This window comes from Oenanthe melanoleuca, chromosome 17 (genome assembly GCF_029582105.1).
Source record: "Oenanthe melanoleuca isolate GR-GAL-2019-014 chromosome 17, OMel1.0, whole genome shotgun sequence".
Classification (NCBI taxonomy): Eukaryota; Metazoa; Chordata; class Aves; order Passeriformes; family Muscicapidae; genus Oenanthe; species Oenanthe melanoleuca.
This window is the reverse complement of record NC_079350.1, coordinates 6021671-6044354: the sequence shown is the minus strand read 5'-3', so window position 1 is coordinate 6044354 and position 22684 is coordinate 6021671. Positions and strand designations below refer to the sequence as shown.

Below are 22684 nucleotides of genomic sequence, written 5' to 3'. Positions count from 1 at the left end.
ACTGCTTCCTTTGTAAAAGAATCAGGATTTGTTCCTGCCCTGATTTTATTTTATTTTTTTTTTTTTAATTTAAAATAAATCCAAGTCAAGTGTTCCTCAATTTGTTGCCTGCATGCACCTTGCCTGGTTATGACAATATAAATCTGCCTTGCTGGATCATAAATATGTGCTAATAGGGCAACCATTTTCCCTGATATTGAAGGAAAACCAAGCAATTATCACTGTATATTTTTTCAGCAGGTTCGTATTGGCTGTTCAGGATTTTTTTGTAGCTGTTTTCTCATAAACCAGGTTCGTCTTCCAGTCGAAAATGTACGTGACTCCTGAGCAGTCTTTCATACATATTTAAATAGATTTTCAGGAGCAGTTGTCTGGAGATGGCGAATGATATATCAGGGAAAAAAAAAAATAAAAACCAACCCAAAAAAAGCCAACTCAGCCTGAAATGGTGCTGTATCTTTCTGAAAAAAACAAATAATCCATTTTCCTTTGGCATTTTAGTTTTCAGCAAAGTGCCAGAAGATTCCAATGACTGTGTTCACTGAAAGGCCTTAGTCAGGGATCCAGATTGGTTCAAAACAAATTTTCAATCCCACTGTGGGATTTTCGTGCATATATATACAACTAGCAGAGAGTTCTTCCTTGAAATCTTCATTTGTCCTTATTTATGGATTGTGCAGAGAAAATAATGGACAAAAGGTTGAAAATGAGTGGCTTTCTGCTGCATTGTGTGCAGGATCTGTAACTAAAATAATGGAATTCTCAAGCTGTGTAAAATACTTGAACCAAGATAACACGTTACATTGTTCACAAGAAGTAATTTATTTCTTGTTGAAATAAAAAGCCACAATATCCATATTGGTCAGACTGAAATCAAAATTTTATTTAAAGAAACAGATTTAGATGTAATGCTTATATGAGATCTGTAGTTCAGGAAGTTAAACATAATTCTGGTTGATCTTTTTAATAGCAAAGGTAGCAACAATAACAAAAAGGATGGTTACATTGACACATTTAAAGCATTTTTTACATATTTTTCTCTTGCACAGCAGTAAGATAAGAGAGGCTTTAATTCTCTTGGTGGAGGGTGGTACCTCTTGGTGAGAAATTTGTGTTTTTCAACTGACATTTGCAACTAACCTTAGTAATTTAACACAAATAGCTTAGTATCTTCACTGCCTTTGTTTTGGTCCGTTTAATGTATTTATGAGTTTGTAACAGTTTTAATCATAAATACATTGATTTTTTGAGACAACTGATCGCTTCCCCTTTATCAGAGGAAATGATATAAATTTCTCCTTTGCTTGTTAGTGTAGTGTGGGAGTTTGTTTTTTCCATTTGTCCCTGGAGTGAGTGTAGGCAGCAGAAGAATGGGGTGGAGCAGACTGCAGATGCCGTGGATAGAGACCACGGCCCGGGCTGCGCTGCCCATGGATCCAGCACAGGGGAATGTGCTGCTCCCTGCTGCAGCTGGCAGAGGTGAAGCTGTGCAAATGCCAGAGAGACCTCCCGAGCTCCAGCAGGCACCATGGCACACACACTGCTGCAGTTCTCCATGCAGAGATTGCAGCGTGTCCGTGGGGTTGGGCAAGGCAAAGATACTTTCAGCTGAAAATTCAGTGGTTTAGACACTCTTAACAGCTACATCTCAAAAAATACCTTCTGTCACAACTGCTACTTACCCATTTTTTGTTGTAGCAATTGAAAGTCAACATTTTTGTAGAAACTTACAATCCAAACCTTCTGTTTGAATTTGTGTCTTCAAATTAAGCCTTCATGCTTGATTATGCTGTAGCAAGAACCGTCATTTGCCAAGCCCAGATAACTTGCTTTACTTTCTGTTTTGACTTTCAGGTTATGGTAGTTTTTTGGTTTGTTTTGAACTAACTGGAAAGATTAGTAGGTACTGAATTAACTAAGTTTTCCTGTTGATAGTGTAACCTCCTTTTTGCACGAGTGAGTCTGTCATTTTCAATAGCTTGGGTAACACTAACACCAAATTGTTTTATGTGACAAGGGAGCAAAAGGAAAGTGATTAACAAGTACTGTGACAGAAAAATTTCAGCCATATCCTTATGCTGGTCATTAGTTGAATGTTATCTTGATTTCCCCCTCCCTTTTAGACTCTACATTCTTCCATCATGTTGTCATCGTTTCGTAAAGTCAAAGTCCAGGTATTTTTCCGTAATGCATGAAGTGCCCTTGCCACACTTGCCTGCCTTTATTGCAGTGACCTGTTTGTAACAAAAGCCACTAGTTTGAATTTATTCTGTACAGCAGATGCTTTATTTGCACTTAGTGTGAGTCTGATCTGCCTTTCCTTTAATTCTTTGAGTTGCCTAATTTCTGTCTGTGATGCATGATGTGTGAACATTTTATAGGAATTATAGTTAAATATAATCAGGTCTTGATACTGATTAATTTTCCAAGGGGTTTTTATTTTGAAACATATTTTAACAGAATCTTTTTCTTTATAGCATCTGCAAATCAACCGTGAGGAGATTTACAGTGTAGAACATTGTGCATTCAAAGTTGGCTTTGGTTCCTATTCATCCACTTGGACAAATTTATAATCCTTGAGTTGTTGTGGTGTAACTGTTTCTACACAGTGATGCTTCTGTTTCAGTGGTGATAAAATACATAGGATGTATGGGTCAGACTTCACCCAGGGAACACAAGCAACTAGATTTTATTTGGAAATAGTAGTGATGTAAATGTTTATACTGCAATTAAAATGATAATGAAAAGATAACAAATGAGGGTGAAAAACACTGGGGTTAATTATATAATCTTGCATTACCTGTAAACTCTGCATTTCTGCAATGCAGTCAAGGTAATTTGCTTTCTCAGGAGTCTCAGCAGAGTGCAGTCCTTGCCAGCCCTGCATAGTTTTATCAAAGGTCTCTGATGTTAAAGCAAAAACAAATCCAAAAAAAAACCCCTTCTATGTAAAGACACTCAATTCAGATGGGCAATTCAACTGGTCTTGTTTAAATAGTGGGATTGAGATTTTAAGATTATATACCTAAAAATGAACAAGTCATTATTTGTCTTCATATTTCAAAAATGCATAGTTGAGGGTGTGCTCAAACCCTCTTGTCAGCCTAAATCACCAGCTTTGCAACCACTTTGGTTTAAACAATTGACATTTCTGTTTTTTCTTCTAATGCAACAGTTTCTGTCTCCCTGCAATACCTGCTTAAATTTTAGGGCTGGTTTGAATTTTATCTGCACTGTGGTTAGTCTCTAGGAATCTACAGCATCAATCAGCAACTTCAGCACATCTTGGATTTTTTTTTTTATTTTGCTACTGCAGTGCTTCACTGATTTTCTGGCTTGGAACTTGTGGAGGTTTGGGGCTGTTAGTGACCTTCCTTAATGGCATATTTGAACAGTGTTCTGCTGCATATAGTCTAACCTTAAAATGTCTTTCCTTTGTACAGTTAAATTCAACAAACCAAAAGGCTAGGCATTAATTTTGTCCCAATAGTGTTTTAAATCTCTATACAGAATTTGGCTTTAGCTGCTTCTCTGTAACACAACATGCTCAGGCTCCCTTTGCAGGAGTCAGTGCTATACATGTTTCAGAAGGATTTGCTATGATTTTCCAACAGTGCAAGTATTTATGGACTTCCCTACACCAGGCAGTCATGGTGGTTTGGTTCTTCCTGGTGTCTCCAGGGAGCTGTGAATGGGAGAAATGAAAGCTGGGAAAAATGTGTGTTGTTTTTTTTTTTTTTCCTCCGTCCTTTTGAAGGTTATTTTCACATCCATTTTTTTGCTTAAAGAAGAAAGATCAGCAATCTGTTCCCGTTCCCTAGGAGAGAGTAGCTGATACCAGTTAAATCTTCTTTAGACAAGATTGACGATGTGTGATGTAGATGAACATAAAAAAAATACATTGAGCTGTTCATGTGTGCATACTTGGGAAGCAGGAATGTTTTTGTAGGGAAAGTATTTCTATTGCAGGCTACTGCTGAGGTCATGTATGCTGAATATATGTAACACATCAGGACTTGCCTTAAGAGAAAATTCTTTTACTACTTCTGAAGGTCTTTATGCACTGATATCTGATTGTTTTTCAGGCAAAGAAGTTTAATTTTTTTTAAGCTTCATGTGATTGCTTTTAAAAATACACTAAAATCTTCTGCCTAGCACAGTATTTCACATTTGTGCTTTTAAATCCCTGAAAACATGTTTTGGTAAGGGAAATGCTGACAGCTCTGCTGTGTGGCACCGCTGTAATTCCTGTTGAACCCACCTCGATTCCGCTGCTCCCAAACTTGAATGGTGTTGCTGACATCATCGTTGTTGCACTGCGGTGTCTGTAAATACCTGCAGTTGTACATTTTAGTGTGCTGTTGCTTGTAATTTGTATTGACTGGGGAAGGCATAGATGGAAGGATGAGAGTAATAAGTTTGTTTTGTTGTTTTGGGTTTTTTCCCTTAATTTTTCTACTTTTTCTTTTTGTTGGCTGGTTTTGGTTTTGGTTTTTTCCCCTTTTTAAATAACATCACCAAAACAGTGCAATGTGAAGAAGCATTTCTGATTTTTTGAGTTAAGACATAAGCTGACCTTCTGTCAGTCTTAGAGCATGAAAGGAGGAATGAATGTCACCAGGACATGCCAGATCTCCTGTCTGAAGCCTGGAAAGTTCCCCAGCCCTGTCCTTATCGCCCTGCACCGGCTGTGCCGGGCGGGGCTGCAGGGATGACGCTGGTTATCAGGGGACATCCTGGCACAGTCACATCCCAGTGCTTTTCACCTTAAAAACACAAAGCACAACTTTTAGAAGCGCAGAGGTGTATCTAGGTGTCTTCAAAAGGTGTAGTTGAACCAAGAAGTTTTGGGAATGTCTTTGGAGAGGTGCTTGGTACTCCAGGGAGTGCTGCAGTTGGAGGTGATACCATGGAGGGAGGGAGGGGGACTGCATTGTTCTGCAGCATCCATGACTTTTGAGTTCCCAGCTCCCTGGTGGCTCTGGCAGCACAGACACTGCTGACGTCGGCTGGGGCTGCAGGAAGAACAGTCCATTATTGCTACACTAAAGCACTTCTTTTACAATTGACTCGCTCCACTGTAGTTACAAAAGGAGCCTTTCTTTTAACCAATTCCAGCAAAAAGAGGAGCCAGATTGCCTGGCTTGTCTGGTGAGAGGCAAACCAGCTCCCAGGGTAAATTACAGAAGGTCTCCCATTTGGCTTTCAATACTGTAGCCATGTTTGAAATGATAATTTAAGTAATTTAAATATTTCCCTAGATTAATAATGTAAATAATTAAATAATTTAAAATGTTTTCGGATTACTTTGCAGAGGTTGTTTTTAATGTTGAAATACTAGTTGAGTTGTATTGTACAATGAGTGAGTGTACAGTGTTCCAGAGACTGACCAGGATTTAATTTTCTCTCAGCACTGCCCAAAACCAGAACTAGCAGAGGGGCTCCAGCCATGCAGTACATTAGACCAGCTGCCACTGGGTTATTGCAGAGCACAATGCAATTTAAAAGAAGTGTTGTTGGGATTCAAACACAGCATGACAGGGCAGGAAAGGAAATTTTTAGCAATAACTTCCTTTCCTGGAGGAAAAAGGCTGTTTGAAAGAGTGCTGGAAAAAACAGCTGCTTTCTCAGGGAATCATATCTCTGCTTGAGCTCGAGTTATGATCAGGGGTTTGAGCTTTTCATACTCAGATACACTAATCAAGTGGAGATTTTGGTAGCACTGCCAGACAAAACCTGGGTTTCATTTATGTAACACAGTGTGCACACACCGGGGTGGTTTTTTTTTCCTTGCCCTCTTTTGACAGTAATGAGTGGAAGAAAAAGCAAAGCTGAATTTTCATTCCTTCCTGCAAGTGCCGCAGTGCAGTTGGGGCTCAGAGTTCATGGGAGCAAAGAGTGCTCTGGCACGGCTGTCCTCTGCAGGGTGGGGACCTTGGAAGGGTAGCTCAGGAATGTCTGGATTCGTCCCCATATGTTCCTTTCTGTCAGATTGTCCTTTTACAAGTGCTTGGAAAACATGGCCCTGTAGATCACTTTCCAACCTGTGGAGTTTTCCATACAATTATTCAAGATACATGTCTAATGAAAGCATGCAGCTAACTAATGACTAAATAACAATTTAATATTTAATGACATGTTTTAACTGATTGCCCATGCCTTTTAGTCTGCAGTTCTAGTCTGGGTTTCTTCCCTGTCTGATAGGATTGAGGAGAAATTCCTTTAGTTTGGAGAGTGCAAAATTAGTGGTAGAAAAGCATTAAGTGATTGACTTGTGCTAACACTTGTACACGAAGACATTAATTGGAAAATTGTTCAGGCCCAGAGTGTTGGTTGCAGCAACCTCTGGACATGCAGTTAGTTGTTAAATAAGTAGTTAAATATTCAAACTTCAATTATAATAATAGTTCCATTTTTAAAATTTATGTTATGGTTCTATTCTAGTGTTCATATCTTTTAATGAAAATCAAATTGCTTTTTGAAAGTTTACGAACCGAAAGTTAAAGGTTGTTGTGATTTTAATAAAAAAGAGAAGAAGCAGATCAGTATTCAGGTCTTTGCTGCCTGTAGTACCAATATTAGGTTTTAGTACATAAAGCAATGTGGAAGGATTCCCAGAGCAAGATCATTGGTTAAGCAAAATGCTCCTTGACTTACTTGTTAAGGCCAGATTTGTGAAGCCTCTTTAAAAGTTATGTAGAGAGTGGCAGGATGGGTTTGTAACTTTTTTTTTAGAGAACAAAGAAGGCATGCATCAGACAGAGATGTGGGTCTGTATATGTATGTAAGTGTATATAGATATGTGTGGGCCACTTAACTGTTGTTCAAAGAGGAGTAATATTCTTTAGTTTAGTATTGAATACTTTAATTACAATATTTTGAGATATTGTATGTTGTACAATAAATATTTTGTGTATCTACACATATTTGTGCACAAACCCACTTTTTTAGCTGTTGTATTGGGCACTTGCATGCTACAGTTTGAGATGACACACACTTTATATGACTGCAACCGTATTTGTCCAAACCAAATAGGTTTTAAATGTTTTTGTAAATTTTCCTTTACCACTTTTCTGCTTTATTTATATGTAAGATACTTCTATTTTGTACACATACCTGCACACACAGAGTAAGACTGTAAGTAAACCATGTGTGATTTTAAAGAACAGCTTTATTCCTGCATGGATCTCTTCCTGATCTACCAGTGTTTTATAAGACAGACATAATGGGGTTTTTTTTTTGCTTTCAGAAAATGGATCCAAGTGGTGTAAAAGTGTTGGAAACGGCAGAAGATATCCAAGAGAGGCGTCAGCAGGTTTTGGACCGTTACCACAGGTTCAAGGAACTCTCTTCTCTAAGGCGCCAAAAACTTGAAGATTCCTATCGATTCCAGTTCTTCCAGCGTGATGCAGATGAGCTTGAAAAATGGATCCAAGAGAAACTGCAGATTGCATCTGATGAAAATTACAAAGACCCAAGCAATTTGCAGGCAAGTCCTCCTGCCACTTTTTATTTCCTGTACTGTTAATTTTAGGGCGTTAAAAGTCAGCTGGGATAGAACAAACACAGAAATGAAACTTGATCTGAGAGTGAAGAAAGATGGATGCAAATACCCATGACCTTGCAAATTGCTCTTCAAAATCCTGGCTTTTTGCTGATGTAATTGAAATATTTCTAATAATAGATTAGATGCTACATCAGCATAGAAAATGTTCCTCAGTGTAATGTAATGTGAAACCAACTTTGTTTAATCCTAGAATTTGTTGGATGCCTTAACTCTGTGAATGTTATTGTTCCACAAAAAAAAAAAAAGGTATTTGTAGAAAACAAGCTTGTGTGGGTAGAACTAGCTGACAGGTCCTCAGGGGTTTGAGCACTGTCACGTGCAAGATCAGACACAAGAAAGAAATAACTAAAACTGGGTCACAGAATCACAGAATATGTTTGAATCCACCTATTGATCCACCACATGATACAACTGATTTCAGCTGTGCAGTTTTATTGTTTATTTGCCAGTCCTGAATATGCATAAAATACACTTAAAATCTTGCTGCTGGGGAATGTGGAAGAGTCCCTGCACCAAATCTCAGTTGCATTCTTTGATATTTTCCTCACAGGGGAAGCTGCAGAAACACCAAGCCTTTGAAGCTGAGGTGCAGGCCAATTCAGGAGCCATCATTAAACTGGATGAGACTGGAAATCAGATGATTAATGAAAGCCATTTTGCATCTGAAACCATAAGAGTGAGTTTTAAAGCTTTTTTCTCTCCCCCTCTCTTACAGGCCTTTCCTTAAGCACTTTGTTCAGGTTGCACAGATAACTATATTTGAAACCTCTCTTGAAAACTCTACAGGTATTGTATTAGTGAAATCATGAGAAAACTTGCATTTGTAAAGCTCAGAGGTGGTTTTCTCTTTCATGAACACCCAGCTCATAGCTTCTTTTGGATCCAGTTCTGAGGAGAACTCTATAAAAATGAGATGTTTTTGTAGCGGTTATCAAATTTAATTGATAAGTTCAGCATTTCATTCTAACTTGCCTTTACTGGTTCAGTCCTTCACGCCGTACCGGACTGCCCAGCGCCCGATAGTCACGGCCACGCAAGTGGGGTCCCACATACGAGTAGGTGAAGCTTGTGGCTCTGCAGTGCAACTTGTTTTTGCAATATCTCCTTCCTTCCTTGGTTGACAGTTTGCACCATCCTTCTGGGCAGTGCTCAGAGCTCTTTCCTCCCTTAAAACCTCTTTAATTGAACTTTCTGAGTGGATTAAGTGGTATCCGCCCATGATGTTCAAAAGCTTCTCTTGAATGACTTTCAAGTTTCAGATCTCGATGAGCAAAGTGTTATAGACAATGGGTGGAGCAGTTACTTTCCTGTTTTGCAAGCTGTATGCATGTGTGGGAGTGTGGTTTTACTTTTTGTTGTCTATAAAGTTTATAGTGGCTCTCAATAGTTTTGAAAGGCCAAGTGCAGCCAGAGAGACTCAGTATTAAAACTGGTAATTGCTCCTAGTATGTCCATATCATGTCACTTCACAATGTTAGCTAAATGTATTAACTACTTAGTGTTGAGAAGTAGTTAAAATAAAGGGAAATACCATAAGTTTGACTTGAAACAAATATTCTTAACTAAGAATAAAGTCCCAAAGGCGCTTATTGGGAGTTGACTTTCATATAAAAGACTGAACATTTGCAGGGGAGAGCAGCAAATTTTAGGTATGACTTCATATTAGCATAGAATTTAAATCGAATTTTATCTCAAGATGTTCGGCTCATAGTTATGTAAAGATAACTATTTGATAGCTTCATTAATTAATAACAACTTTCTAAATATTCAGTTCAGTATTATCTAATTTTGTGTTACAGCACTTTACATAATCTGAAAACTATTTACTGGAGGTGAAATCATGCAGTTTGTCCTCACCCTTTGCCTAAAGTAAGATTTAGGATGTACAGCTTTAGAAAAATAAATAAATCGACTGTTAAGGACAGGAAGGGAATAAATCTCATCTTCTTTGGCAGGCGATTTTAATAACAACATCCTTTTGTTTCAGACTCGGCTGCAGGAACTGCACCGACTATGGGAATTACTGATGGAAAAGATGAGAGAGAAGGGAGTCAAATTACTGCAGGCACAGAAGTTGGTGCAGTATTTACGGGAATGTGAAGATGTCTTGGACTGGATCAATGATAAGGTGTATAATTACCTCCCTTTATTGTGTCCTTGATGGGAAATTCAATGTGTTTGTGTGAAAAATTTCTGTCAGCATAGAGTTGCTGAAAGTCGGGTAGTCTGAGAAAGGCAGCTGCACATTTTATTTAGTTATTCACATTCCACCTGCAGTATGTGTGCAAGCTACTACTGTTCTTTTGCAGCCACAATAAAAGTTACTAGTCTAAGATGAAGCCTGTGTGTTAGAGAGTACTTTTAACATAATCAGTTCATTCTTTGCTTTGAGAAGACAAATAAAATTGAAGTTTTCTCTAAGGGAAATCTTCAACGTGTAAAAGCAAATAAATATTTTATATAGATATATATATAATAATGTAATAAATATTTTTATTTAATAAATTAATAAATAAATTATTGGTTTCTGAAAGGAGCCAGCCCAAGCAGCAAGCAGTGTGTAGGTAGTTACTAAATGATTGGAATATCTTTAGATATGCATTGTAAGGATATGAACTGCAGGATGACTGTTGGCTCTTGATTCTTTGAACTCTAAGGAAGCAGACCACAAACCACAATATCAAAAGGAAAAAAAACCCACAAAATAATCATACTGGTTTCTTTAAATGGTGGTTTGCTATTTTGTATGACTGTGGGTTCAAACTGCAAACCCTGTATAACTATTACTGAACGGACACTTGCTTTTTGTGCAGAAATCTTGCTACAGAAGTCTACAGCAAATGCCCACACAGCGTAAAAAGGAACAAATTCTAGTCACTCTGTGTGCTAAGAATTTGTAGTTGAAAAATTACTATGACCAAGGAAGATGACAAAATAATCCCTTTAGTGATCTTATGTATTATTTCTGCAATAATGGGTAGATGTTGGGGCAGGGAATGGAGTTTAATGAATAAACTTTGGAGTTTTCAGTCTGACCTTAAACACTGTGATTGTCTTTGACCTATTGAAAATTAGGACAGTTTGCTTCCTAATTTTTAATAGTGATTTCCCATAGGATATACTGAAATTAACTTTTTTTTTTCAATATGCTAGGAAGCAATAGTCACATCAGAAGAGCTTGGACAGGACTTAGAGCATGTTGAAGTTTTGCAAAAGAAGTTTGAAGAGTTCCAGACAGACCTTGCAGCTCATGAAGAAAGAGTAAATGAAGTGAACCAGTTTGCTGGCAAACTTATCCAGGTAAGCATTTATGGGTGTTGAAAATCGCTCTTGGCAAGTCAGTTATCACAGCAAACATTTATCTGTAACTTCCCCTCTTTCTCCCCTGGTTTGGGGCAGATTTTTAAGCTTTACTTTTCATGGGTACTTGGCTATCTTCACCTTAATGATCACCATTTGATTCACTTGTTCTTTTGCTGAACAGCCTGAATAACTGCCCCATCTGGGAATGTTCCTGAAAATGTGGAGAGTAGTGATTAGTAAGAGAAACTGTCATATTTGCGTTAAATTTATTTCCTTTGGACAAGGAGATTTAATATCTCTTCTAGTTTGATATCTGGGGCCTGATCAAGGACAGGCAGGGCAGGAAGTATTTCATTCCAGGGAAAAAGAAGATACTATTTACAGCCCTTTTCCTGTGGGCTAATTAATATATAGGGAAAACACTACAAGAGTATTGAATGTTTGCACAGTGAAATTTCAGGGAAACTATTGAATTGGGTGATCATCTGGAAAGGACAGTAATTATAAATTGATCTCTTGAAGACCAGCAGCATTTTGTCAATGGATGTAAAACCAAAGAACATGTGAAAATAGCATTTTTCCTCTGCTTGCCAGGAAACACACCCTGAAGAGGAACTGATAAAGTCCAAACAAGATGAAGTAAATGCAAGCTGGCAGCGTCTTAAGGGACTTGCCCTTCAGAGGCAAGGAAAACTCTTTGGGGCAGCTGAAGTTCAGCGTTTCAACAGGTATGAACTTGGCTGGATCTGCTGAATGATGTAACCCTTGTGTGGGTGTTTAATGATGTGTTCAGCTGCACACAGTAGTGTAAGAAGAGCTACTGTCTCCTATGGCATTGCTTTGCTCTTCTGCATGACTTGCTGAATGAAGACCTCATTCTTCTACAATTACTTTAGAATGGTCACTCTGATGGAGCTTTTCAGAACTTGGCAGTTTTATTCATTCCTGCTAATGACAGTGTTGCTCTTCTTTCTTCTGAGGGCTTTTTCCCCCAGTTCTGTCCTTAGATGAGCCTTAAATGGGGTGTGCTTTTTTTATTGGCCCAGCCGAACTGTTCTGGAGGCTTTGAGCAATGTCTTTCTATTTTCATCTCCATCTAAGCATTTTGAGATTTGCTGTAATTAAGTTGGAGAAGGGTCCAGAATGGGAAATGGATCCACTCCATGGCAGTGCCCAGTGGTGCTGTAATTCTTGGTTTGCATCTGGTGACAGTGGTCTGTTAATATGCTTCAGAATTTCTTGAGATGCAAAGAAAGTCTATTTATTTGTGTTCAAAAGGATATTTGTAGTTGGGTGCAGTGTTTATATATGTGGATTTGTATGCCAGTACTTCTGGCACACGTATGGGAACACATCCTGCTTCCTTCCTTCCTTTTTCCACACAAGACAAAATTTCAATTTGTGCTTTGTTTTGAAGGGATGTGGATGAAACAATCAGCTGGATTAAGGAGAAAGGGCAGTTGATGGCCTCAGATGATTTTGGCAGAGACTTAGCCAGTGTGCAGGCATTGCTGCGCAAGCACGAAGGCCTGGAAAGAGACCTGGCAGCTCTGGAAGATAAGGTACCCCTGTGAGATGTATTTACCTACAGCTTAAATGAGCTAACCAGCTTGGAAAGGGCTGGAAGCTCACTCCCAGTTTGTACCTGGCTTTAGGTGAAGGCCCTGTGTGCAGAAGCTGACCGTTTGCAGCAGTCTCACCCAATTAACGCTTCCCAAATCCAAGTGAAGCGGGAGGAGCTCATTGCCAACTGGGAGCAGATCCGGACGCTGGCAGCAGAGAGGCACGCTCGCCTCAACGACTCCTACAGGTGGGGCACTGCAGCAGGACAGTGGTGCTTCCCTCCTCCTTCACATTTGACAGAGGGCTCTTGGAAGGAGAAAGAGGTGCCATTTCCAAAATTGTGGAGTGATTCTGTTGTTTTCGGAGCAGTCTTGTTCACCAAATTCTATTTTACACTACCTTCTTGTAGTGAAAGAAATATTTATATGCTTGTAAAATTATTGCAGCTTTTTGTCATTCTCTGGGTGTGGATCAACTATGAAAACAGACACAGTGATGTCTTAGGACATTTGCTATTTTCTCCATCTGCGTTGAGACGTTAATTTTGAAGTACATTATCTGACTATGTTTCAGTTTTGCTGAAAAGAAAAAGCTTTTTTAAATACTTTTATTACAAATCTGTTCACTAGTCTTTAAGAGTCTCAATGAAAATTGAAGTATGATATGTTGTTTGCTATATTGTCCCCGACCAAATGAATTCCCTGTTTCTGTGGTAGGTTTTCTTTGCTGTGGCATTTGTCTTCATCCAGTCTTGTGTCTATACTAACCTGGTCTCTGAAACATAACCTGTTAGATCACTGTTGAGAAGCCATATAAAAACACTCTAATCCTGGTATGGTGGTTAGTTTATATCCTTTCTGGTTTTGTTTTTCTGCCCTTTGTTCCTTCCCACGATGTGCAGTTTTTGGCAGTGGAGACCCACATAAATAATCTTTTCTTTTACCTTCCCTGCCATAGTCTCTTCAGAGTAATTAACAGCAAATGTAAGAAGGAAACAAAAACTGATCATTTTTGCTGATAAGTGTTAAGCATATGCCAAAGGCAACAGCTAAAGGCATTCTGGAAGGAATTTGAGGATTTGTTTGCTTGTTTTAAGGCTAAGGCATGTGCAGTTGAAATTTTCTGTCAGTTCCCTCCCCCCACGCTGTAATTGCTGTGACAGAAGCAGCCCTGTGGATTATCTTGAGAATTTTATTTTGATTTCTGTTGTCCTCAGTGTAGTGTAGTTAGGAATATTAATTTTGCTTACTGTATAAGTTCAATGCAAGATATATCTTTGAGACGTTGATTTAGAACCCAACATTTTCATAACTTCAATAGACTGTTTTATTGAAAGTATATTCAGTTATTTAATATTCTGAGCACATTTTTGTGTTGTTTTATTTGTGTCTGAAGGACAGCTTTTATGTTTGTAAGCTTTTCTTTGGGGAAATAGGAGAGAAACTCTGCAAATTAATGATTCCAAGTAATTTTTTCCCTTTACTTACCTAAGGCTGCAGCGCTTTCTCGCAGACTTCCGAGACCTCACCAGCTGGGTGACTGAGATGAAGGCTCTGATAAATGCTGATGAACTTGCCAATGATGTGGCTGGGGCAGAAGCCCTTCTAGACAGACATCAGGAACATAAGGTAGAGTGATTATACAGCCAAATCCAGTCAGCAGTCCTCTGATTTGTATGTCTAACACAGTCTCTGAGTCAGTGTTGTAGCACTGGAATGCTTTGATCATGCAACTAACTCAGTACTAGATTGCTGTCCTGATTTAATATTTTTAAATTGTTTCTAGATGGTAGATATATACTAATTACTAAGTATTTAAGAAAGCTTATTTTATTAAACAATAGGCCTGATAGCAGCCAGTTGGACTAAAAGACTGTTTTAGTTCTCCATCATAAGGAATTCCTGTAATTAAGCAGAAAGAATACAGCTCAAATAATCTTTTAGTTTCATTTTAATGTAGAAATTTATACCTGCCTTATGTGCATTGTAAGGTAATTCTGACACTCCATGCTAAGATAAATTTTGGTAACACTTTTTACACATCTCCTTCCCTAGGGAGAAATTGATGCCCATGAAGACAGCTTCAAATCTGCTGATGAGTCAGGCCAGGCTTTGCTCTCTGCTGGGCACTATGCTTCTGATGAAGTTAAAGAAAAGGTAAGTTGAGAGCAAGAGCTCCTAGAAGAATTTTGTCTCTTTCTTCTCTGCTCCTTAATTTAAAAGGATGATCACATCAGGAACTGGAGATTTCATTGTTTACACAGAAGGTCATTTTCAATTCAGTGCTAACCACTTCTTTAGAGTCACAGTTTGATTTTACAATGAGATGGAAGTGAACTAAAGTGTTAAATAAAACTATTATATATTCCTCTTCCCAATTGATTAGCTGACCATCCTCTCAGATGAAAGGTCTGCCTTGCTGGAGCTGTGGGAGCTCCGCAGACAGCAGTATGAGCAGTGCATGGACCTGCAGCTTTTCTACAGAGACACGGAACAAGTTGACAACTGGATGAGCAAACAAGAAGTGAGTGCATATCTTTGAATTCTCCAGATATGGTGAACTTTAATTTCTGGCTAGTCCTCTGTAAGCTTAAGCAATTGGTATTGCCTGCTGGCAGTGCCATAAACACCCACGAGTGAGTGGGTGCTGTGCAGAGTTACTTGTCTGACTGCCTGAAATGGTGCAATGGCTGTTTCCATCTAATGCTGAAACTGAGTTGTTACAAGTGGGCTTTATGTGGCTATTGTGTGTTTTAACTCTTGTAAAATACTGGTTGAATAAGAAGCTAAAATGAATTGTTGATTGTTAGAAGCATAAAGCAAACACCATGCCAGTATTCCATCTTTACCTTTCAGTAATGACATATGGCAGGAAATATCCCTGGCTGTGCTTGAGCTCACTTAGAGCAGCTGAGTATGGAAACATAAAAATGTGATGTGTCCTTACTTCAGGCATTTCTGCTGAATGAAGACCTTGGTGATTCTCTGGACAGTGTGGAGGCTCTTCTAAAGAAGCATGAAGACTTTGAGAAATCCCTAAGTGCCCAAGAGGAAAAAATCACAGTAAGACATTGACATTAGTTCATCACTAAATGGACAAGAAGTGAAACAAGGGCGTTTAGTGACTGGGGAGGAGACACTGCTAGAGGTGGTAAAGGGATGGGGTTTGCTTTGCAGAATGATCTTCTGTTATGTGGGATGTATTAGCTCTAAATAACAGGTATTTTCTCTAAAATGGAAAATAGTGGAAAAGGTGTGGGATAGGATTCAATTTCTGTCTCAGAGTCGGGTAACCTGGTGCTTCCTTATCATACCAGCACACAGGTGGATGAATATTTGTCTGCACTCTTCCACATGGAGAGGATGAGGGTACAGAGAGAAAAAGGTGTAAGGAGAGATGTGCTGATGGCTTTCTGCCAGTTTTACTGTGATAAACTTTAGCAGATTTGCATAAGTAATTTCTATTACTCCAAATAAATGGAAACTTATTTTCCCTCTAGGCATTAGATGAGTTTGCTACTAAGTTGATTCAGAATAACCACTATGCCATGGATGATGTTGCTACACGCAGAGATGCTGTAAGTATCCAAAATGCAATTGGAATTTAGACTTTAAATCTCGTTCTGCTTCATTTTTTTACATGGTTTGACTTCAGTATAGGATGTCAGTGGAGTTGTCCGAAGAGAGGTACAGTGGTGGTTCTTATGAGCTTGAAGAATTTAGAAACCATTTACTTTCTTCTTTTTTCAGCTGCTGAGCCGCCGAAATGCCCTTCATGAAAGAGCCATGTACCGCCGTGCTCAGTTGGCAGATTCTTTCCATCTGCAGCAGTTTTTCCGAGATTCTGATGAGCTCAAGAGTTGGGTTAATGAAAAGATGAAAACTGCAACTGATGAGGCCTACAAGGTAAACGCAAAGATGAATGATAGAATGCTTTTAAGGCAGTACAGGGCTTAATCAGTCTAATGACACAAAGCAACATCAGCCAAAACGTTGCTGATAGTGGTATTAATGACAACAGGAGTAATTGTGTTATTTTTTCCTGATCTCAAGAGGTATTTTCCTATCATGCAGTAATTGTGCCTATCCAATAGCTTAAGAATTCTGATTTAAGGCACATTTTTGTCACCAGATCCTCTGGTGACACTGTGGCATGTCTATAAATGTAGTCCAATTTCAAAAGTTCTTCAGAGACCTTTGGGCACTGATTTTGTATTGAAATGTTCTATTCCTTTCTTCATCTGTAGGATCCATCAAACTTGCAAGGTAAAGTTCAGAAACACCAGGCTTTTGAAGCAGAGCTGTCTGCTAACCAGAGTCGTATTGATGCCCTGGAGAAGGCTGGCCAGAAGCTGATTGATGTCAAGCACTACGCATCCGATGAGGTGGCAGCTCGCATGAATGAAGTCATCAGTTTGTGGAAGAAACTTCTGGAGGCCACTGAGCTCAAAGGTATGACTTGCTCAAAATAATATGGGCAAATTTCTAGATAGTTTAGCTGGGAGAAAACAGGCAATGAGTTAAGTTCAGTTTCCCCTTCACTTACCTTGTCCTGTTCTCCTCTTGCCCGTCTCTCCCAGGTATAAAACTGCGAGAAGCCAATCAGCAGCAGCAGTTTAATCGCAATGTGGAGGACATTGAGCTCTGGCTGTATGAAGTAGAAGGACACTTGGCTTCTGATGATTATGGAAAAGATCTTACTAATGTTCAGAATCTTCAGAAGAAACATGCACTGCTAGAGGCAGATGTTGCTGCCCATCAGGTAAGGGAAATAATTTTTATTCTTGCCTTTTCAGATCTACTCGCTCAAAAGATGCTATTTTCAGATATGCTCAGTCAGACGCATTAGCGGGTCTGGTTTTTTAATAATTTTTTAGCTTTGGGTTTTATAGTTTGCTTATCAAAAATAATTTGGAACTGAAACATAACTCATATGTCTCTAAAATAATAACTTTATAACTTTAATAGAAATGAACTTTTCAGTCACCGCAGCCACCTCACAGAAATTCTGACCTAATGCTGTTGCTGAATCCATTTTAGGATCGGATAGATGGCATTACCATCCAGGCACGCCAGTTCCAGGAGGCTGGGCACTTTGATGCTGACAATATCAAGAAGAAACAAGAAGCTTTGGTGGCTCGTTATGAAGCTCTGAAGGACCCCATGGTGGCTCGCAAGCAGAAACTCGCCGATTCTCTTCGCCTGCAGCAGCTTTTCCGTGACATTGAAGATGAAGAGACCTGGATTAGGGAAAAGGAGCCTATTGCAGCTTCAACAAACCGAGGTTGGTCCATGCTGGTATCTCTAGGATTTAGATGTCAGAATTGCTCTGTCATAAATTGTATCTTTATAGAGCATTTCCTGAAAGTTTCAGAGCTGTTTGGTGTAATTAACATTGCCCAGAGTTACATATTTGCCATCAGCCCTAGATCTCTGTTATGTTGCTTATACAATTCCAGTGTTTATATATAATATAAATATAGTTTCCATAGTGCTCTTGTCTTGTTAGAGTTCTCCCTGTGCAAGTTTGTATAGTGCTGGCTGCAGCTGCCTTGAAATTTTTGTTTCATCTAATGACTGATTTAGCTGATTAATTATTTTGTGTCTTTCAGGCAAGGACTTAATTGGTGTCCAGAACCTGCTCAAGAAGCACCAGGCTTTGCAGGCAGAAATTGCAGGCCATGAGCCTCGCATTAAAGCAGTTACACAGAAGGGAAATGCTATGGTGGAAGAAGGTATGTCTCAATATTTTTAAACTCTGGCACAGTCTTTTGTTCTCTGTCCCAGCACAGTTAAGAATTATTGCCTGATTTTATCCTGGTAATAGGCAGGTACTTGCTAGCAGGATGAACTCCTGGTCATCCTTTCACCTGAAAATAAAAATAGGCTCCTAGATGGGACCCTGTCATAATTTTGACAGATCTCTCTTTACTCTTGATGAACACTTATTTAGCAATTTTGTTCCTATTGTACTTAGTCTCTATAATTAAATCTGTTAAAGAATTCTATCAGAGGTACATAATCACAGTGTGAGAGAGAATTCTCTACAAAGACAGTAATTCTTGTTTTTAAATAAATAGGCATCTTTATTTCTGATTGGGTGTTTTTAACATGAAAATACAAAAAAAAAAAAAAATTCTGCAGGTCTAATGTTTGTCTGCTGCCAGAGCTCTGGAAAGAGATGACCTTTTCTGTTTCATCACAGAAATGTTATTATGTGTCTCATTTTATTCCTAATGATTAAGATATGCTAGTACAGCTTGATTGACAGGTTCAGTGTTTTCCAGTCTGAGGCAAAAGGACCAGCTGAGTTATGTTTTTATAATTCTAGTCTAAATAGGCTTTAAATTGGTCTAATTTTTGTTACTTTGAAGAGTTACAAGTAATCTTTTAATGTCTGTTAGTTTTGTCTGCTGAAGTCCCTCTGCTTCTGTTCCATAGGACACTTTGCAGCTGAGGATGTGAAAATCAAACTGAACGAGCTAAACCAGAAGTGGGACTCTCTGAAAGCCAAAGCATCTCAGCGTCGGCAGGACCTGGAGGATTCCCTGCAGGCTCAGCAGTACTTTGCTGATGCTAATGAGGCTGAATCCTGGATGAGGGAAAAGGAGCCCATTGTGGGCAGTACAGACTATGGGAAAGATGAAGACTCGGCTGAGGTATCTGAGATTCCTGTTTAAATCAGTTTTGCATAATTACAGTAGGGATTTGTCCAGTGGTAAAAAAATGAGCTGTGATAATTTACCAAGAGGGATTCTTTACAAAGAGGGCAGATTCTTGCATCAAGCAAGATTTTGGTTCTTAGTCAAAAGATGACATATTTTCCTGTGCCTTAGTTGCTATTGCACATTAAATTCTCCTGCTCAGTATATTAAACCAACTATGAGGAAGCTGTATTCACTCTTTTACAGGGTTTTGTTTTTTTAAGTATAATGAAAATAATATCAGCAAATTCCTCATGGGATGAGCATTTCAGTATGAGTCTAGTTTTCAGCAGTTCATTAGTCTGGAAGTAATTTTTTTTGTCTGGTTTTGTTTTATTGATATCATTCTGCAGTCAAATACCATGTCCCAGGCAGTGCTGACTGACATTTTATCAACATGAAGTGCAGTTTAAAGACACACTTGAAACTTACCCATAGCACTCTGGAGATAGTTATTTCTGGTCAGAACAAAAGAATGTTGCTGAGATAAGGTAGAGGCAAAGCACCAGAAGTATTAGGACCACTATCTAGCCTGTGAATAAATAGAAGTGATTATTCCTGTGAGAGTCACAAGGCTGGCAGCTTGGAAAAACCCACGTTCCCTTTGTATGGAGTCAAAGTATGTATTTTAAGCAGAGGCATATTTGTAAAATGGCAAGGTGTACATGTTGGTATTATCATCCACTTTCAGGCTCTTCTGAAGAAACATGAAGCTTTGATGTCTGATCTCTCTGCTTATGGCAGCAGCATCCAGGCATTGAGGGAACAGGCCCAGTCATGCAGGGTAAGGAAAAATGCTAATCATGTACCTAAAACTCATGGGTCAGCAAAGGTAAAAACAAAACTCAATAACAGTTGTTCATTTTGAGAAGTTACTGCAGATTGTGCTTGATTTTCTCAAAAAAAAATAGCAGTCTGTTTTTATAATCATAAGACAGCTGCATTGTTTTGGAATAAAACAATTTAATGTGGTGCTTTTCAGGATTTGAGCCCAGGCAGCACCTAAACAGTAGCTTTAACTAAGGCTGAAGCCTATTCTAGGATAACAATACTAATTATAATAAATATGGAACATCTCATTTTTCTTGTGCTCTTTTTTTTTAGCAACAAGTTGCTCCCACTGATGATGAAACTGGAAAGGAGCTTGTTCTGGCACTCTATGATTACCAGGAGAAGAGTCCCCGGGAGGTGACAATGAAGAAGGGAGATATCCTCACCTTACTCAACAGCACCAACAAGGTGGGTTCTGGCTTCCTGCTTTGCTGCCCTGCTTGGCTCCCTCGGTGCTGTGTGTTTTGTTTGCTTTTGGCACATTTAGCCCATGTCCCCATTTAGCACTTCAGCTGAACCTCTTAATTTCCATCGCCCCTCTACAGCTGCCAGCTTTTCCAAGACAGAGCACATGTCAGTGAGAACTTTAATTCCCTGACGTGGAGGAATTTTTGGCCAAGTACAAGAGGAGACATGGGAGTAAGATCTGTATCTTCAAAAGACTGTTTGAAGTGATCTCTATAATGATCTCTATAACAAGAGCAAACCATTGAGAGCATCACTGGTTCCCTTGTGTTAATAGAAGTCTCTGATTTGCAGCATTCAGTTGCCCAGCACCCTTTGTTTGATGGTAGGCTCACAGTGGTTGCTTTGTGGTTTTTTTGCTTCCAGGACTGGTGGAAGGTGGAAGTCAATGACCGTCAGGGATTTGTACCAGCTGCCTATGTGAAAAAACTGGATCCTGCCCAGTCTGCATCCCGAGAGAACCTCCTGGAGGAGCAGGGCAGCATCGCACTGCGGCAGGAGCAAATCGACAACCAGTAAGATCTGACTGATGAGATATGACACTGCCAGCATTAGCTGGATTGGCCTTTGCTTCACAGATTGCCACCAGCTTAGGTTAATGCTTCTTACACTAGGGAGTAATTAATTGGAGCAAAACAAGGGCCTCCTTTGCCAGAGGCACCAGATTCAGTTGTTTTATTCCTACTCTAGATTTTCTTGTTGCCTTTCCCGTTCTTAACCGTTAAACTCATGACACTAGAGCTCAACTTATTGTCTGACTTGAGTATTTTATGTGTTCTTTTTGTTGTTGTACCTAACTACTGAAACTTGTTTGTGAGTTATATATATGTCCTAAGCAACTCTTGTATATGTAGTTGTCACTTCTTAATGTGTGATCTGTTTTTAAAAGCTTTCTAAAATTTGATTCCATTAAGTACAGTGCTCTCCCTACACAGGGCTGCCTCTGGAGGTGCCCTCCTTATGAGCTGGGACTACTTTGCTGCTAGCTCATCACTTTTTTCTGAAATGTGGCCAATATTTGTTGCCATTATAGGAGCTAAAATGTGTCGCCCCCTTTTTTTTTCAATTTTTATCATCTTTTTTAAAAGAGCAGCATATCATTGCAAACAGAAAACTGCAAGGCCGCTTGCTAATGACCTTCTTAAAGCACATGGTGGCTGGAGATTAATTCAAGCAAGGGCTGGGGGTGATAGCTGTGAGTACTGGCTCATCTTATCAAGGCGCTTGAAAGCCAAAGCTGAAAGTGTTCTGTGTACTCCCATCTGTTTTCGCAGCTACACTGTCATTCTGTGTGAGAATTTCCTCCCACTCAGTTGTGTTGAGTCATCAATTATTACAGTGCCATGCAATAATTACTAGCCTTAGCTCTAGAATTTAAAAAATTAAAGTAAAACCACACAAAAAACCCCCACCAAACCATAAAAAAAAACCTTTTTACCAGCAGAAAGAGAAAATGCTGGAAAATTGTGGCACACTGGTCAGGATTTCAATAATATAATTCCCTCCATGGGTTTGCATGTGGCTTTTAGTAACTAGAACACGGCACCTTATTTTAGAGCCAAGGAGAGGGGACCACCTTTTAGTTTCCAATCCCATGGCACAATAATGAGGAAATGAGGAGACCTTGTAGAGAGAGCTCAACTGTACTGCTGAAGTTTCCTTACATGAATTGTACTCCTGGTCTGATTTGCTCTGTTTGCTTCTGAACAAAACTTAATTTTCTCCATATAAATGTGAACTCTTACCCATCTCCTACCACAGACCAGCCACGGATGGAGCTGCTGCTTTCATTATTTTTGTTAATCTGACTAATTTTTCGCATGCATTTGCTGTGCTCCCTGTCTGTGCAGGACTCTCATTACTAAGGAGGTCGGCAGTGTATCTCTGCGTATGAAACAGGTCGAAGAACTGTGAGTAGGATTAGCCCTTTCCTAAACCATGCTGTCTCCACACTGTCACTGTTCATCCTACCTTTGTTTCTGTCTTTGGGAAGGCTGCTCCAAAGAGACATGAAGGATGCCATTCCTGCAATGAGGATTAGTTTAGATGAATGTGGTGGTCTGTGTTTCCTCTGCTCCTCACAACCAACTGCTTATCTTGCTGGGCACCTCTGTGCTGCTGAATCGGTTCATGTTTATTCCATCACACTGGTTTTGCTTACCAGAGAGGCTTTAGGGCTATCTAGACCGTTTTCCTTAAAAAGCATCCCCTGCATTTTCTGAATTGCAGATAGAAACATTAGTTTGTTTATA

At 39.2% G+C, this 22684-nt stretch overlaps 1 protein-coding gene across 8 annotated transcripts in view; it reads left to right on the top strand.

Moving 5' to 3' along the window:
- Positions 1–22684, top strand: part of SPTAN1 (spectrin alpha, non-erythrocytic 1) — a 45832-nt gene that overhangs the window by 836 nt on the left and 22312 nt on the right. For 5 of the 8 annotated variants that reach the window (XM_056505160.1, XM_056505163.1, XM_056505161.1 and 2 more), the window contains exons 2-23: positions 7250–7489; positions 8118–8243; positions 9555–9695; positions 10721–10867; positions 11465–11598; positions 12288–12432; positions 12526–12680; positions 13926–14061; positions 14488–14589; positions 14819–14956; positions 15385–15495; positions 15933–16010; positions 16183–16338; positions 16680–16884; positions 17013–17194; positions 17473–17716; positions 18045–18167; positions 18874–19091; positions 19828–19920; positions 20241–20375; positions 20799–20947; positions 22283–22342. In XM_056505160.1, the coding sequence (XP_056361135.1) occupies positions 7253–7489; positions 8118–8243; positions 9555–9695; positions 10721–10867; positions 11465–11598; positions 12288–12432; positions 12526–12680; positions 13926–14061; positions 14488–14589; positions 14819–14956; positions 15385–15495; positions 15933–16010; positions 16183–16338; positions 16680–16884; positions 17013–17194; positions 17473–17716; positions 18045–18167; positions 18874–19091; positions 19828–19920; positions 20241–20375; positions 20799–20947; positions 22283–22342 (3215 nt within the window). In that variant the 5' untranslated portion in view covers positions 7250–7252. The remainder of the gene's footprint in view (positions 1–7249; positions 7490–8117; positions 8244–9554; positions 9696–10720; positions 10868–11464; positions 11599–12287; positions 12433–12525; positions 12681–13925; positions 14062–14487; positions 14590–14818; positions 14957–15384; positions 15496–15932; positions 16011–16182; positions 16339–16679; positions 16885–17012; positions 17195–17472; positions 17717–18044; positions 18168–18873; positions 19092–19827; positions 19921–20240; positions 20376–20798; positions 20948–22282; positions 22343–22684) is intronic. The other 3 variants (XM_056505165.1, XM_056505167.1, XM_056505166.1) reach the window with 1 other exon arrangement.